Consider the following 17668-nt stretch of genomic DNA (forward strand, 5'->3'; position numbering starts at 1 on the left):
AATCCAATGTGTAGACAGTTAAATATGATCTGAGCAATATGTCTACTGAAGGGGAAATTTTGCTAATTTTGCAGGTTATTATAACGGTTGATTTAAAATGAAATTGTTCATTAAGTAATTATATATTTTGGGGAGAAAATGGAATATCTTTGATTCATTGGTGAAAAGAGGTTATTAAAATATCAGTGGTGATTTTTTTTTTTTTTCAGCACAAAGAATTTTATCTGAGATGTAGAAAAATAAACGAATTGAACTGAAGTTTGGTGGGAATGTTAATAAAAAAAAAAAGCAAAATATTATAATCTTTTCTTTTTTATAATCCAAGCTAGCGCAAGGACATGCAAACTCCACAGTTTCCCCTTTGCTGCCCTGCCCGGATTTCTCATGGGCCTCAGTCTCATCTTGAGTAAAACTGGTCTCAGAAGACCCCGAATCGCCGCCATTGTTTTTGCTGACCTTATTATTGGCATCTGTTCTCTTTGCCAATTTTGATTTCATTTTTTTCAATTTTTTTGTAGTTGTTCTTATTCCTTATTGAACTGATCCTCAGTGATGTTAGATGAGTTCAGCGGAATGGCGGGACGTGTTCTATGTGTAACTCTCGCGCTAAATGTCCACCCCCGCCTGACACCGTCCGCCATCTTTTGTCTTCCCCCCCACAGGGAGGAGAAGGAGCGCTGGATCCGGGCCAAGTACGAGCAGAAGTTGTTCCTGGCGGGGCTGCCCCAGTCGGACGTGCCCCTGGGCCAGCAGCTGCTGCGGGCGGTGGTGGAGGACGACCTGAGGCTGGCGGTGGTGCTGCTGGCCCACGGCACCAAGGAGGAGGTCAACGAGACGTACGGCGACGGCGACGGCCGCACGGCGCTGCACCTCTCGTGCGCCATGGCCAACGTGGTCATCACGCAGCTGCTCATCTGGGTGAGTGAGCGCCGGGGGCGAGACGCTCGCCGACTTGACGGGTCGGGTCAGAGATGCCACGTGAAATGAAAAAAAAAAAAAAAAAAAAATCAGCCGCAGCTCACTCATCTTATTAAACGACGACGTCTCGAATAAAACACAACAGCGCGGAGAGGAAATGCTTAAATCAAGGAGAGCGCTTTTTTTTTTTTTTATGGCAGATAATAATTTTGCTTGCTTCATGGAACAAAGTCCAAGCTTTTATTATGTAAAAACATCCAACCTGAATTATATAAAAACAACATCGTTTAAACTTTTATGAAGATTGTAAACCAAAGGGCAAAAAAAGTGTTCTCTTCTTCGCTAAGCAGAAGTAATGGATGGAAACACAAAAATGATCATTTAAAATATGTGAAGAAAATAATACAAGTTGTCGGTAATCTATTTTTATTTCAGGTACTTAAAAAAAGCTGTTCCGATTAAAATGTTACTTTTTACCTGAATCTTCTTTTTTTTAACCCGTAATTTTGAAATTTATATTTAAAATCTAAATTAGTTTTGGGAATAAAAGTTGGGATTTTGTCCCTTTTCATATTTTAATCCTTACCTCCCCAAACACAATTCCAGCTCTGATATTCTGAAATACTTTATTTTGTTCAGTGAATTTTATTGTTTTTGTTATTTTTGCATTGTATCTGAATAATATTATGACTCAGATAGTAATTATGTCCGATTGAAGGGATCTGTTTTTTTTTATAGTTATCATGTAAAAGTTATGAATTTGTAGACATTTTCCTTGGTTTTAACTTAAGAGTTTAAAAATATTTTTAAAATATAGATTTGGAAATCTTTTGTGGATAAAACCTCTTTTTACCTCAACCTTTAAATGATAAATATTTTCTATCTTAATTCATTTTTACAATCGTCTCCATCATAATTGTTGCTGCAATGGCGGAAAATTACTGCGTCTCTCAAATTGCACTAAACGTTCGCCCCTTGTCATTCCCGGTACCAGTACGGCGTGGACGTGAAGAGTCGCGACGCCCGCGGCCAGACGCCGCTCTCGTACGCCCGGCGGGCCGGCAGCCAGGAATGCGCCGACATCTTGCTCCAGCACGGCTGCCCCAACGACGCCGGCGCCGTCACCTCGTCCAACGCCGGCAACCGCAACAGCAACCCCAACATCAACAACAACGCCCAGTGTGAGCTCAACCGCAGCATCAGCATCATGTAGAGCCCCACCTCCAACTACAACCCCCCCACCCGGGGTCGTGGGGGTGGGGGGTGTCACCTTGCCCAGCTAGGCGCCGCCGTGTACCACCATGGAGATGATGGATGGGTGTCAGGACCCGATGATGGACTCTTTGTAAAGTTTGTTTGGATCCTTTTTTTTTTTGTTCCTGATCAGGATCAGCTTGAAATGTTTTGTTTTGTTTTGTTTTGTTTAACTACGCTATTGACCCCCAAAAGTGAGGACTGGCAACCTTTTTCCTCTTTCAGAAAGTCCTCCCAGGACCACGCTAGATTTCGGACGAGCCAACAAATGTTCATTTTTGGATCATCGTGAAGTCTTCTGACGTTTGGTTGGTTTTCTGGTCCCGATTAAGATCACGTTCCCTAAATATCGCAGATGGAAGATTTAAATGTTAAATCTCGCATAGGTTTTCGTGCAATTTCCGACTAAATTCTCATCCCGGGACTTGACACGATAACGTTGTCCGATGAATAGCATGTCTCTGCACATTTTGTTTTCATCAGAAAAATTTGTTTGGAATTTCACTTTCCATTCTTTTCCATGTTGTTTCGTCAGACCTGAAACTGAAATTCCAATACTGTGTTATGATCGAAGTTCCTTGTTGCACAAATCAGATTATAAATTAATTTTTTTCCCCGAGTAATTCATTGGGAATCAAAATTTCAGTTCGGAATTGGATTTTTAAAAAATATATACAGCATCACGAAACAATTTCAGAATTTTCACATTTTTTTTCTTCAAAACTATCTGTCATGAACCAACGGTGCGGGGGCGGACCCAAATGCAGGACTTCGAGGCAGAGGTATAATGTTCAATATAGTTTATTCCGAAAACTGGGCCATACACGGTGTAGCAGTCCGACAAGGGAGAAGTACAGAAACACTAGGCTAGGTGGGATCTAAAAGACATACACCAAGGGTTCGATCACCCTGAAGCAAACTAACTAACTCAACAGAACAGGATCAAACAAAAGGGCACAGAATCGCTGTGACTAGGGTTACTCTAACTTACGCGTAGAAGCGGAGAGTCCCACGGGTAGTGAATGCAACTCACTAACACAAGGCAACGAACTGGCAAATGGCAGTGACAAAAACTCCAACTTAAATGCTCGTCTAATTACAGTCCGAACGTGAAGCAGTTCTGGCCACGCTCCTCTTGGCAGTCGGGAAAAAGATTTTTTAGAAAAATCTTTAACAAAAGAAAGTCTTGCCCTTTTCCTACATTTGTATTAGTTTGCAGCATGAATTTTCAAAAAATATATAAAAAAAATTGTACTTCCAGGCCATATCAATGCGAGCAAAGTGGGGGGAAAAAAAGTTTTCCGCCGAGTGTCTGCGATCTGCTATTCAGCGACGACGACGACAAAACAATTTGAGTGGAAGAACGCAAATGCCGGCGACAGTGAAGGCCTCATAAAAGACGTGATTGCAGGTGATCTTCAGTGTTGCGCGGCGGTGGAGCCTCTTCAATCACAATTCATTCACGCTGATTCAATGCGCTACAATTGCGCCATTACGCCGTCTTTGCCGGAACAACAACGAAAAAAAAAAAAAAAGAAATCGCGATTATGTCGACGACGGCCGGTCGGCGAGATTTCCATTCGTCCTTATCAAGCCGTCTTTAGTGGCTTGCTTGTGAAATACATAAATGTGTCTCGTGACAACCCACCGCACACGAGCCAAATGTAAAAAGTCGTCCTCATTGTACACATATTTAAACATCACGTGACCTCGTCTCTGGGTCCATATCGGTCTGTCCCGCGTGCGGAACACCCGTCAGTGTAAAAAGCGATGCGTTCGAGAGACCGGCGATGAGACTTGAAATTTTGTAACCCGTAAAAATGCGTTGACTGAGTTGGTTTGAAGTGTGACCGTAGTCGCTTTTTCCCGTATATTCACTTGCCTTTGTGAAGACTTTAGACCGTTTGAAGGCTTTTATCATGTCAGTATGTTTTGAACTTCAGCCTTACATGCAGTATTCACATTTTTTTTAGGGTGGGGGGCGGTGGGGCTTTTGGGAAAATATTAATTATGGATTAAAGTAGGTATTTCAGAAATTTTTTTTCTTTTTTCATCCCGGATCCAAAATCCAACATTTTCTTGGCAAAATGTAATTGTTAACGTGCATGTCCGATTTATTTCATCACATCAGTAAACATGCAAAAAAAAGTTCAATATTGTTATGTAATTTAGAATTATATGACAATATTATTTTAAAAAATTAGAATCAAGAATTAATTATATTATTATATGATTAATTTTTATGGATTTATTATATAATTTATTGCCAAATTCTTCTTCTGTCAGTAGGTCCAGGTCCAATGAAAGACTCGCATTTCCAAAAGTTTCCGCTGACATTTTTAATTATATTATATAAGTAATAATTATTAATAAATTATATTATATAATTTTATGAATTAATAACATATTTTTATATAATTTATTAGCAAATTCTTCTTCTGTCAGGATGTCCCTGTCCAATGAAAGACGCGCATCTTCAAAAGTTTTATTCTTAATACCTCGTTTTATTAATCCCAAAACCATTTCTGAACTGTAAATGACATTCTGAAATTATTTTATCAGTTTTCTCAACATCCAGACTGAACTTTTTTATATGCAAACTTTCAGAACTGAAATGACAAATTTGGAATCTTTTTTTATGCCTTAAAAACAATTTGGGGATTTAATTTTCAGTTTCAAAGAGAGTTTTTTTTTTCTTACCCAAAACAATTTCAAAAAGATATAGAAAATACAATTGAAATCCTTCAATTAATTTTTTGGGTTTATTTTTTTTTTTTAATTGAGATACATGCTTTTCATTGGACAGCAACAATGAGCATTGCTCTTTCCAAAGATAATCAATTAGCTCTTGTTGGTGTGGACTCGTGATTGAAAAAAAATGTGCAAACAAAAAAAAGTGTTTTCTCCTAAGTTAATAAGAATAAGTTGTGCGTTTTGTACATAAGATGCAGAGCAGGAGAGACTATTTACAACTGTGCCAGCCTTGTTAAAAAAAAAATCCCGCACACCACCTCGCCGTTTTTTCCCCAAACGTTGGAGTTGACCAGCCACTGATAATAATAATATTATAGATGTACTGTAACCATGTACTGTAAAACTGGCCTTACTGACTCGATGGCGCCGCCTTCACTTTTTCGAAATAGCGTAGATGCCGACGTACGTACGAGTAGAGAAGCCCTTAGCACAACATAAAGTGTTGTACATATTAGTTGAAATCATAACAGAAACGACCACTTGGACGAGAAACGCTTTTGGGTCAAAGAAAAAAAAAGCCTCTTGATTCACAAGCCATATTTTTTAAATATGTTGCTTTTTTTTGTTGGTTCTCCATTTATTTTTTTTTTTAAATGGTACTCGTATTTGGTCACAATATGACCATCTTTGGTACTTGTGTATAAATGATGTACATTTGACATATTTATAATGCAGTATGTAAATATTTTTATTTTGAGTTCATTTGTCGTGTTTGTGTTTTTTGTTTTGTTTTTTTTTTACTTTGAGACGGTGCAACGAAGAAGCTAAAGAGTAACTCGTTTGTGTGCTTGGCTGATTGTTGACCCATTAATAAACATTCAATAAAACCATGTAGCCTTCCCTTTCTGTGGGGGGAAAAAAAAAACAATGAGTGTCTCGTTTTTGTTTTAAACATTTAACAGTTCGAGGCAAGGTGGATCAGCTGGAAACAGGGATGGGAATTTTCCGAGGATTAGCGGAATTCCAAGGGTTTTTTTTTTTTCAGATGAAAATGTCATTGTTGTGAAACGTGTAGATTTGTTGAGAAATAATGTTTTGTTTTTGTTTTTTTTGCGGGGGGGGGGGGGGGGGAACCGGCGAACAGGATCGATCGGCAACACTCGTCGTGATATTAGTTACAGCCGTGAAGGCGGAAGACGCCATTGTTACCTGTTTACGGCAGTGCTATCTGTTTGCATTAAATTTGGTGTTTATAATAACGACAACATTCCGATTTCCGGCAGCATTTTGGCGGTATTTAATCGGTATTTTCACTCAGATGTTAAAATTTCTGAGAGAAGCATTCTGTTTACTACGGCATAGATAAAACTTATAGACATACACACGCATATGTTATCGAGCGGTCAGCACGTTTGCCAGAATGACGAAAGTCTTGGAGCGAAAAGATGAAGAGCGTACCAGGGAAATTGATAAAAACCACCGTGCAGGTAGGAACGAAAACGGTATCAACGTGTCCAACCGGACACATAAAAAAGGTGGACGTTCCCGGTAAAGTGCTGCATATCCAAACCAGGAAACACAAAGGTAAATTGAACGAAAATTTCTCAAATATTATATAATTGACAATTGTTAATCCGGTTAGGTCCATCTATTGCACAGGCTCTGTTATTTGCAAAACATTTTTGCCCTGTTATTAATTATATTACTTGTGTACATATTTATGAAGTATAACTTGTAAGTGCAGTAGCCTATATTTGATGTAAATTTCGCTCTCTACATTTTTACGTCTGAAGTTTGGCAAAATAATTTTGGTTGATTGGGCTCATATTTCAAGTTTTCAAAATATTATGATTGCCATGTATTCACACTGTTAGAAGTAACCAGAGGTCACCATTTAACAGTGTGTTTTAGTAAACATTTTCGTGCCCAAAGGGGAAGGGGTCGCGCCCCGCTTTCAATTGTGCAATGTGTTGCACCTTGGCGCGGTACACCAATTTATTTAGATTTATAGCACCACAATTTACTTTTTTTTTTGCGAGACTCCACACGATAATAAAAAATAGATGTGTGTATTAACTTGTGTGTCAGGTGTACCCCGCCTCCTGCCCGTTGACAGCTGGGATAGGCTCCAGCACTCCCCGCAACCCTTGTGAGGATAAGTAGCAAAGAAAATGGATGGATGAACGAACGGTTAAACCATCTCTGGTGGTTTACAAGAGGAATGACATTTCGTTCAAGTCGGGCTGTCACGATCCAATCGTCATATAATTTATTTTTTTTATTGATTGACTAATCAAATAATGACGCCATCCTCTTCTTGTAACTTTAAAAAAAATAGATTTACTAACATGCATTTTCGATACTTTTATAAGGGATAAACTTGGATGCTTAAATTGCATATGTTTGTTCTGAGTATATGTTACAAAATTGGTCCTGTAATTTCCGGGCTACAAACCGTGACTTTTTTTCCACACGCTTTCAACCCTGCGGGGCTGCGGCGCTAGCGTTAGCGCACCTGGTTATAAGCCTTGGTACATAGAATTTAAGTTAGCTAGCGCTGTGCTAAAACTAGCATGGCGCTAGTGTTAAACTCTTTCTGTGTACGGAGGCTTATAGAGCTCGTGCACCTACGTCATAAAATCACGCGACTTTTGTTTACCTCGCCATATTGCCGGTCAAACAAAGCATTGTTCAACGCTAAGTCTGTTGGAGGCGACACCAAAATATGTCTTATAGCATGACGTCCAGAGTTTTGTTCGATACCGTTAGACATTTAGAAGGTGACAATAAACAAAGGTATGTGGAAAAATTAGATAAACTCGGCAAAGAGGACCCGTGTTTAATGCCGAAGTCGATGTTTTCACATCTAAGAAATTGGACTGTTAATTTTCTTCCGCTTGTCTTGGACAACTGGATCTACACATGGATCTGGTGAGTAAGTCGTCGTGATTTACACGCAAAAGTTTGAAAGCGTATAAAAGTCTGGACACATACAAATACTTAGTTGCTGGATCTGTTCTCAATGAGAATACATCTCTAGCTCTATAACCAGGTGCACTCTCTAGGCCGGGAATTGCGCTATACAGAATTTGAGACAGCAAAACGCTAATTGCTGAACGCTTGCCATTTGCGATTAGCATTAGCATGCTAGCAATTAAGTTTTTTTTGTGCCTTACACATCTAACAGGGTCTTAAAAATTACTTACAGTCACTCCGCTGTCATTTTCAGCAAAGTTCATCACGTTCACAACAGTGTGTCCTTCTGCCATAAATGTCCGTTGGAAACGGCCTCTGGCCCGGTAAACTTTGTTCCGCATGGAATTTATTTTTCTTTGTTTGCGGGTCCCGGCAGGCATTTTGCATCAATCTACTTTTGATGTCGACATGGTCAAGTTATTCGATTTTGTGTGTGTCTGTGTGTGCCCAAGTTAGATTATAAGTGTGTATTATTTATTTTACAGTTTCTCCATCTTTGTCCTTATTATTTAGAGTTCAAGTCTTTGTGCGCGATATCGCCTTTAGAAAATCTGGCCTAAAAACGCCTTCAAGTGAGAGTCAAAAAGTAAACAACTTGATGATTCCTGAACGTATCGTTTCGACACTTGGAAGTTGAAAGTATCCACCAGTACCAGTAAATTCATACGGACCGAAATTTTGAGGAGTAGGCACGTCAAATTTGCCGCGCCGATTTGTACGGGCTCACTCGTCTTAAAATGGGAAGTGAACTAGCGCAATTGGAACATGATTGATGAGCAATTTCAGGGATCGGTTTCATTTCCTGCGACGACTCCCGTTTCCTGGCTGAGTCTCGGCTGTCGACGTTTTCAGCACAAGTCCGTCGTGAGCGTCCCGAGCCAAACGGAGCAACAAATCAACTTCCTGCTTCTTTTCGGGGGGCCTCCAGCAGTGTTTGAAAGGGGATTAAGATAAAGAAGCAGGCTTAGTGTCACCATGAGCAAAGTGAAAGGTTGCCGCGTGTCGAGCCCCCGCTAATCCGCTTCTTATTTCCCGCTAATCTCGTCTCGCCGTATCTTCATCCCCTTCCTCTCTCGTGTCGGCCGCCATTGTTCCGCGCTTCATCACCTGCTCTGCGCTTCCTCCCTCGGCGCTGTCATGACGCGGGGCCACAAAAGAGCTGAGTCATGCTCCGGGGAGCCTTGTAAGGGAATTACGGTGAGGATAATAAGTATTTGAACACCCTGCTATATTCCAAGTTCTCCTACTGAAAAATCATGGAGGGGTCTGAAATTTTCATCCTAGGTGCATGGCCCGTCTTTAAGTTTGCCAATGACCATTTGGATGATACAGAGGAGTCATGGGAGAAGGTTTTGTGGTCAGATGAGACCAAAATAGGACTTTTTGGTCATAATTCCACGAACCGTGTTTGGAGGAAGACGAATGATGAGTTCCATCCCAAGAACACCATCCCTACTGTGAAGCATAGGGGTGGTGGTATTATGCTTGGGGGGGGGGGGGTCTGCACATGTGACAGGATGACTTCACTGTATTAAGGAGAGGATCACCGCGGTCAAGTATTGTGAGATTTTGGGAAACAACCTCTTTCCGTCAGTCAGAGCATTGAAGATGGGTCGCGGCTGGGTCTTTCAACACGACAGTGACCCGAAGCACACAGCCAGGAAAACCAAGGACTGGCTCCGTAAGAAGCATACCAAGGTTCTGGCATGCCCTAGCCAGTCTCCATACCTAAACTCAATCGAAAATGTTTTGGAGGGAGCTGAACTCCGTGTTTCTCAGTGACAGCCCAGAAACCTGCCTGATCTAGAGAAGATCTGTGTAGAGGACCGGTCCAAAATCCCTCCTGCAGTGCGTGCGAACCTGGTGAACAACTACAGGAAACGTTTGATCTCTGTAATTGCAAACAAAGCCAAAAGCCATATGCCAAATATTAACATTGTTTTTCTCAGGTGTCCAAATACAAAAAAATCATACATTGTGATTTCTGGATTTTTCTTTTTAGATGAAAAGGAAAAATGTTTTATTTCAACTTTGAGGTTCCAAGTGCACGTATAGTCTGACTCGTCCGGACTTCATTGGCTGGCGACGAGGCTGTCGTGTGCCCCGCGCCATGGGAAAGCGGTTTAGAATCTGGATGGACTTTAACTTCAGGTTAGTAGCTCGAAGCAAATCGTCCTCATGGAGCGGCCAACAGAACGGAACTCTTTGAAGTACTTTTAAGACTTGTCAATCCAATTCCTGAAGCGCTCGCGCTGCGAAAGCTAAAGAGCCGAGTTCGCGTTGTTTGTTTTGCCGTCTGACGACGGACGCTAAGCGGCGAGGAGGTTCTCTCCGCCGCCCACCTCCTCTCGCACAAATTAGCTCGCCGATTTGCGCAGGTGGCGCCGAGGCTGACGGATGAACGGAATTTGCAAAACATTCCGTCCGCGTTTCTCCCTTTTTCGCCGAGGAGCCGCCGAGCTAATGAGCTGTCTTCATTTGCATATGCTACATTACATCGAGATTTGCTTCCTGTTACATCCTTTTAACCTCTTTAACTGGTAATTATGTTCTCCCGGAAAGCCCCCCCGCAACCCACCCCGATTCGTCAACTTCAGCGCCATCTTGTCTGATGACTCCGTGTCCCCGTCAGATGGGTGAACGCGGGCCCTACCTAATCCGCTCCTTCGTCCTCCTCTCCGAGCTTTGTTGTAGCTAAACGGTCGGTTCCCGTGGCCCCGCCGCCATTGCTGCCCGGCCTTCTCCCCACACCGTCCCCCACGCCTCCCCCCGTTGGCTTTTGCCGGCGTTTCTCTGTTAATTTGCCTGAGAATACATTAGCTGTAATGAAGGCTGAGGGCCGAGGGAATCCTCCAGGGTTCCATTAATCATCGCCTCCCCCCACCCGCCTCAGACAGGCAACCTTGATTACAAGTGGCAAGAAATTCATTAGAGCCGAGCCTCTGACAACTCTTATCTCCGCCGCTGGATCTGACTCATTAGGCAGCCAAATTAAAGCCGTGATGGCCCTGATGAAACTCATCGCTTGTTTATCTTGTGCGATTTGATGCATCTGCCCATACATCACCGGACGGACGCCGGGTGCCCACCGACGCGCCCGCAACAACATCCTCGGCGGCCGTCCCTCTCCAGGTGGGATGTTTTTTTTCCGCGTGTGGCGGAAAATCCAAAAGCGCCGTGGCCCGGATTGGAAAGAACATCCGTCGGAAAGTCAAACAAAAGCGATGTCGCGGCGAATCTCATCAGACTCGGAACCCAACGTGTTGTGCTCAAGGGCAGCATTTAATTTTTAATCGTGACGGCTGGGCCGTGTCACTTAAAAAAAAAAAAAAAAAGTCATAATTCAGATGTTTTTAAAATATTGTTTAAACCAGGGGTGTCAAACTCGTTTTTATTCCACGCCACGTTGTCATTACGATTTCTGTCAGAGGGCCATTATGACTGAAACCGCGAAAATCTGTAATTGACCCATCATATTTACACATTAAATTTATCAACTAATTTTGGAATCACAAATCAAGGGTATTGTTGATGTTTGGTAGCACAAAAATGCTCGCAATATCTCAACGTGATCATTTATGACATGACAGTTTGAAATTTTGGTTTTAACAAAAATCAAGTTGATACACGTGATTTGCCTTCATGGGCCACATAAAATCATGTGGCGGGCTGCATCTGGTCCCCGGGCCTTGAGTTTGACACCTGTGGTCTAAACAATACATTAAATTCCATCCATCCATTTTCTTGGCCGCTTATCCTCACGAGGGTCACGGGGAGTACTGGAGCCTATTCCAGTTGTCAATGGGCAGGAGGCGGGGTACACCCTGAACAGGTCGCCAGCCAATCGCAGGGCACATAGAGACGGACAACAGTCGCACTCACAATCATACCTAGGGGCAATTTAGAGTGTCCAATTAATGTTGCATATTTTTGGGACGTGGGAGGAAACCGGAGTGCCCGGAGAAGAGCCACAGAGAAAACATGCCAAACTCCACACAGGCTGGGCCGGGATCGAACCCGGGTCCTCAGAACTGTGAGGCCGACGCTTATGTTAGTCTTTTTTTTTTTTTTAATTTATAATGGTTGGTCAATTAGTGATTTTGTGAGACAAGTGGGGAAAAAATCTATCAAATTGAACTTATCAATTTGAGTGTGAAATTCTGAATTAATGGGAAAAAAATATTACAGGACTCTCAGTCTCAATCAATTGTTGTTAAGAGGTGAGTAGTTTTACTTTATAATAGTTTTCTTTGATAGATGTTAAACATTACCTATAAAGGTAATAAACGTTTTGAAATCAGTGAGGTCAAGGTCCTTTATGAATATATTAATTGTATTATATATTATTATTATTAAAGGAATGTATTAATGTAAAAAAAAAAAAAAAAAACGTCTGCACACCACTGCTCAAATAACAGGTAACCTGTACAATTCAAGTAAAAAAAAAAAATAAATCTCTTCGAAAGGGGAAATCAAAATATCCAACCATCCATCCATTTCACCTGCCGCTTATCCTCACAAAGGCTGCAGTAAATGATATGTTTGCAGAAGTGTGCACACCCTCTTACAATTGGGACGCGGCTATGCTCGGAAATAACGAATCGCATCCAAACTCATGTTGAACGGGAGTCACCACACACCTGCAAGCATTTTAAATGATTCTGGTGAACACCAAAGGAATTTCAGATGTTCTAGTAGGTTTTTCTTAACCTTACACCAAAGGTTTTGTACAAACAATAAGTGGAGTTCGTAACTATTCTTAATTTCTGACACCTCAGCTCCATTTTCAGTTGAATGAAAATAAATATATGTTCCTGCCACCTGCAGGCTTCATCATAACTATGACGATTTTGGGGGCGGGGGTTGTGTTCGCACCAAACTTAAAAGTGCTGGCAGGTGGAGGCTGACCTGTATTTTATGCGATTGGTTAATTTTGAATACAGCCAGATCCCACTGAGAAGAGGGTGTGCACACATGTGCAAAATGTGCATCAAACCTCCCTAAAACGCCAGCCAATGACGGTACAGTCCGACTGTACATAAAGCGCGGGGCTTAATTAGAAACCCAAGCCACAGGAAGCGGAGTAATACGTTCCGACTGAGAAATTTTATGAAATAAAGACCAATGAAGTTGCCACAGTTTTTGTTGTAACTCGGGTTATCGAAACCATTCGATGTTTCGAGTTTTTATTGGTATTGCAATATTGAACTGCAAAAAAATGTTTTTTGGGGGGGAGGGATGTTTTTTTTTTTCCATGGACCGATTTGACGACAACAACAAACACTTAAAATGGAAAACTTTACAGTCAGCATCGAAGGGTGACTAGTTTGACTCCAATTGCGTTTTATTACTGAGGGGTTATCTTCTTTTTCCACTTGTACGCACGTTTAGGAACGCTCACGACCAGAATGGAGGAGCGCTAGCTTGTCAGCGTCAAGGATTTATGATTCCTTCGCAGCAAACTCCACACCAGCGTCGCCACAACAATAATCAGGTGACGTTGGCATCGCTCCCCGCATGCCGCCCAAAATAACCTCGCCGCTCTGCCACGGTGTCGCGGAATTGACCGTCCCGATTCATCAACACCCTGGATGTCATCATCACAAATTGGCTCCCCGTCCCGGTGTTAGTTTTCAAGTGTGAGCTGGATGGAAATTAAATGGGGGGGGGGGGTGCATGTGTGTGTGTGTGTGGGCACTAACAGGGTCACACAGTTGACGTCTAAATTTCTGCACAAATATTGATGCAGTCAAAATATGCACCTCATATATGTTTGAGGATTCCTCAACAGGTGCTGCAGCATGCAGTAACATGAGCTGGGCTGGGAGGCAGAGTTAAAATAATAATGATAAAAAGAAACAAACAAATGGAGCAAATGGGGAATGATCCCAGCTTTCTCTGGAAAGTGTTCAGAGAAAGTTTGCATAAAACACCAAAGCCGCCCCCCCCCCCCCAAAAAAAAAAAAAACATCTCCCCTTCCCTTTCCTGTCACTGAATGTGCTGAGATATTATTTGGGATATGTACGCTTTTCATATTTACTTTATATTTTACTTGACCTTTTTCTGTATTTGGAGTGGAAGAACTATTTGTGTGTAGGGCGGGGGGGGTCGTGTTTAAACCCTCCTTTGGTGTTGATTTCTCAAAAATGTTCATAAATCAGTACCATCATCCAATAATATACTGTAATTCAATAACATGATTCAAATTCCATTACATGTTTAAGAAGGGGGAAATTAGGCCTAAAAAATAAATGCTATAGTTTGTGATATTTTTCCATATTTTCAAACAATTTGAGGATTCCAGGCTTCAGGCTTTTGCAACCACGTTATGACGTCATGTGACGTGTAACCAAAGCGAATATTTTGTTCATAAATCAACATGAAAACATCAATACTTTGAGCCACCCCCACCCCCCGGGGGAGTAAACCATTTTGCAGCAACCTCTCATCTTGATCTGAAAAATATCAGCAGATTTAAATCAGGGCAGTTGAACACGTAAAATTATATAATATAATAGTACAATACCCGTTTGAGCTACTACCTATTTATAAAATAAAATTAAAAAAAAATATCTGAGGAACTGTAATTGATATGTAATTAACCCCCAATATTCAATATATGTATACACACACACAAACACATGTTGAATCGATGCTGTGGATTCATTTGTTTTAGATTGTGATATTTTTTTGTGAATTTTGTAAACTTTTAGTGAACGAGGGTGAAGACGAGCCCCTGGTGCGCCATCGGTCACGTGACCACTTTCAAACAAATCACTCCATTTGCCATCCCGAATTGACAAATGAAACGGAACCACATTGATTTTTTTTCCCTCTTTGATTTTTCACGCATGCAACATGACATTAAGATTGAAGTGACTATTTTTAACATCTGAGAGCAAAATAATAATTGAAAAATAATGTTTTAATTGGGGTTTTAGTTGTTTTTTTTAACGCTGTCGTCTATCTATTGGTCCTTGCCACACACAAAATGTCACCTGTCAAACGATTGTTTTATTGAACGATTCAAAAGTGGAATCCGACTTTGCTATATAAACGAATTTATTTGCTCAATAGACTTTACACTCGTCCCTTGATTGCTCGCTTCCGTTTTTCGTCATCTGTCCAATGTGCTCCTTCCAAAAACCAAAACCGTCTTACATGCAAACAAATTTGTACAAAACACCAAACGTTAAGCAATCTTGAAAAAAAAAAAAAAAAAACCCTAAAAGTTAAACTTTCCACTAAATGAGGAAACGACATGCAACCAACAGAAAGTTTTGGCCTGACATATAAATATTAAAAAAGAAAAAAAATGTCTTGACACATTCTTGTTATAGGGCCCGTTTGTACTGTTCGTCTTTTTCTTCTTCCTTCTTTTAAATATGTACATATTCACAAATGAATAAATAAAAGTGACAGCATATTTCCAGTCGTCGCTCCAGTTTGTGCTTCATGCCGGAGTCACTCGAAGTGGGTTTTTTTTTTGGGTCTGTTTTTATGACGTCATCCGCGGCGCTCACGGCCGCGTCCCTTGTTCGATTTGCTGGTGCTGGCTCCGCACGGCGAACCTGTTGACGTGCACCGGGATGGGCACGACGATCTTGGGGTTCCTCACGGGCTCCCCCGAGCGGTTGCTGACGTTGCCGGCCTTGATACGTTTCCACTTGGCGCGGCGGTTCTGGAACCAGATCTTCACCTGGACCTCGCTCAGCTTGAGCGCGTGCGCGATCTGCGAGCGCTCGGTGAGCGACAGGTACTTCTTGCAGTGGAACTCCTTCTCCAGCTCCAGCAGCTGCTCGCTGGTGAAGGCGGTTCGTCTCCGGCGACTCTTGCCGGCCGAGGCGGCGCCCGGCGGCAGCGCGTCGTGCATGGCGGCCGCCCCGAGTTTCAGCTTGGCCTTCTGCGGGTGAGGCCCGCACGCGTTGCCGTCCGAGAAGCTCTCGTTGTCGCTGTCCCCCGAGCTGTCGTCCCGGTCGCTGCACGCGGCCTCCGCCGACTTCAGGTCTGCTTTCTCGTCGTCGGAACTGTACAGTTTGGTCTCGCCTGGAATTGGAAAACAAAACAAATCAAAAACGTATATTCACATGTATGGTAGAGAAAATTTGACTTTTTTTCCTAGTTGATCCGGAAAATACACATGCAAACGCAAAAAATAAGTCAGTAAAGTATAGAAGCCCATTTATGACGCAACAATGTAGTATACACCATTTAAAAACATCAGTCTGTATTTTCTGGTTTATTAATTTGAAATAGCAACCACCACAAATTGTCACTGTCATAAATTTCCGACTGTAACTTGAGGATTCTTTTCCTAAGCGGTAAAATGTAATTAACTCATTATGCACGTGCATCTCATAATCACGTTCAAATCATCAAGAGTTGACATGCTCTGGCAGAATTTGCACACGAGTTGAATTTGGAATGGGATTTAAAATTCCAAAATTGTTCTTTTTACGTGTGATCTATTGTGCCAGCGCGAGCGAATTAAGCGAGCGAGATCCACGTCGACCTGATATCGCCTGAAAAGTTTCGGAGAAGTTGAGCAGGTCGGAGCTCTTGTCGCGGCCGCGGAGCTCGTCCGAGTGCAGCGGGCTCTCGTGCGTCCTCGCGCCGGGCTCGGCCGCGCTCAGGCGAGGGCCCGGCAGCTCCTGCGGCGGGTAGAAGGTGTCCGGGGGGTCCGAGAAGTTGGGCACGGCGGTGGTGAGGGCCACCATGGACGGCACGCCTTGGCCCAGGCTGGCGCAGAAGGTGTTGGTCAGGCGGCCGGCGAAGGAGGCGAGCGGGGCCAGCGGGGGGATCCCGGAGGAGAGAGGGGAGTGGGACAAGGCCTGCGGGATGACCAGCGGCCTGTAGGGCATGAACATCGGGTAGCCCGTGTAGAGCAGGTGTCCCGGTCTGGGCTGGGGGCTCCCGATGAGGGAATCGATGGAAAAGGCGGTCCCTTGCCCTCCCGGTCTCTGCATATTTGCAGCGGCCCCCCAAAATCTCAAACTTTGCGCGAGTAGATCCTGTGCCGCATCCCCGGAAGTGGGACTGCCGACTACTTTTTGCGCGGTCGGCTTGTGTTCTCCCCCCTTTTTGTGCGCCTCTTATTTGTTACATAAACACGCTCACGCTGCTGCCTCGGCTCTCAACCTTTTCGGCGACTCCTCCCTCTGTGATGTGCGCGCAAGGGGGAGAGAGAGAGAGAGAGAGAGAGAGAAAGAGGGAGCGCGCATTGGTTATCATGTGAAAAGGGGGACGGGCAGGGAGGGGGGGGGTCCCCAGGGGCTCATCCATCTTCCTCAAATTACGCTTCATTTCCTTATTCAGCTTCTGACTTTTTGCCCGTCCTGAGAGGCGGTCGTTTCCCAGTAGGGAACCCCCCCTCCCCCCCTACTCCCTACACCCCTCCAGCACCCAGACCCCCCTCCCCTCAAAGAAGTCCTTCCCCTTCTATCACCGTCGACCACACCAAGCCAATCAGCTATTATTAATTTTGATTGATGATTAGCAATTACTGGGAATTCAAAACAAGCAAGCCTTTTGTGACACCCCCCCCCCCAAAAAAAAAAAAGTCTGGAAGGGAGGAGAGGCAGATGTCTCTCACCCGGCTCTCTCGGCCTATCCTGGGAGGGGGGGGGGGGGCAAACAATGTGTTTGGCCCCGGATAAAGCAGTGCTGCAACAATTGTTCCCTGGGGGGCGATACTTTGGCAAAATTAGATCCGCATAAAAGGCGCGCATGTGCGAGGTCAACCGCGGCGTGGCTTTGCAACATGGCCAAAGTCACATTTGCTTCAAAGGGGGCCTTTTAAATTGACCCAACAACAACAAAAAAATC

The 17668-nt window shown here is 43.2% G+C and overlaps 2 protein-coding genes and 1 long non-coding RNA gene across 7 annotated transcripts in view; 2 read left to right on the plus strand and 1 right to left on the minus strand.

Moving 5' to 3' along the window:
- The window catches only part of agap3 (ArfGAP with GTPase domain, ankyrin repeat and PH domain 3), a 151296-nt gene extending 145328 nt beyond the window's left edge, over positions 1 to 5968 (plus strand). For 3 of the 5 annotated variants that reach the window (XM_061840403.1, XM_061840406.1, XM_061840404.1), the window contains exons 17-18: positions 663 to 918; positions 1913 to 5958. In XM_061840403.1, the coding sequence (XP_061696387.1) occupies positions 663 to 918; positions 1913 to 2131 (475 nt within the window). In that variant the 3' untranslated portion in view covers positions 2132 to 5958. Of the gene's footprint in view, positions 1 to 662; positions 919 to 1912 lie in introns of all 5 variants that reach the window. The other 2 variants (XM_061840405.1, XM_061840402.1) reach the window with 2 other exon arrangements.
- Positions 5969 to 5992: 24 nt separating this feature from the next.
- On the plus strand, positions 5993 to 13793 carry LOC133511467 (uncharacterized). The gene is made up of 2 exons (XR_009797912.1): positions 5993 to 6450; positions 13234 to 13793. It is a non-coding gene; the product is annotated as an uncharacterized LOC133511467 (long non-coding RNA).
- A 127-nt stretch (positions 13794 to 13920) lies between these two features.
- Positions 13921 to 16948, minus strand: gbx1 (gastrulation brain homeobox 1). Its single transcript, XM_061840407.1, has 2 exons — positions 16356 to 16948; positions 13921 to 15889 (listed from the first exon to the last, which is right to left on the minus strand). Exons 1-2 carry the CDS (start codon positions 16807 to 16809, stop codon positions 15363 to 15365), a joined length of 981 nt encoding a protein of 326 aa, XP_061696391.1. The 5' UTR covers positions 16810 to 16948; the 3' UTR covers positions 13921 to 15362.
- Between the last annotated feature and the right edge of the window lie 720 nt (positions 16949 to 17668).

The sequence above is a fragment of the Syngnathoides biaculeatus genome, chromosome 13, assembly GCF_019802595.1.
Source record: "Syngnathoides biaculeatus isolate LvHL_M chromosome 13, ASM1980259v1, whole genome shotgun sequence".
NCBI classification, from domain to species: Eukaryota; Metazoa; Chordata; class Actinopteri; order Syngnathiformes; family Syngnathidae; genus Syngnathoides; species Syngnathoides biaculeatus.

Excerpts from the sequence above, each read along its gene's own strand:
- gbx1 (XM_061840407.1), bottom strand. The coding sequence starts at position 16,809 with ATGCAGAGACCGGGAGGGCAAGGGACCGCCTTTTCCATCGATTCCCTC. Across the intron at positions 15,890-16,355 it reads AACTTTTCAGGCGATATCAG|GCGAGACCAAACTGTACAGT; the intron begins GTCGACGTGGAT and ends TTCCAATTCCAG.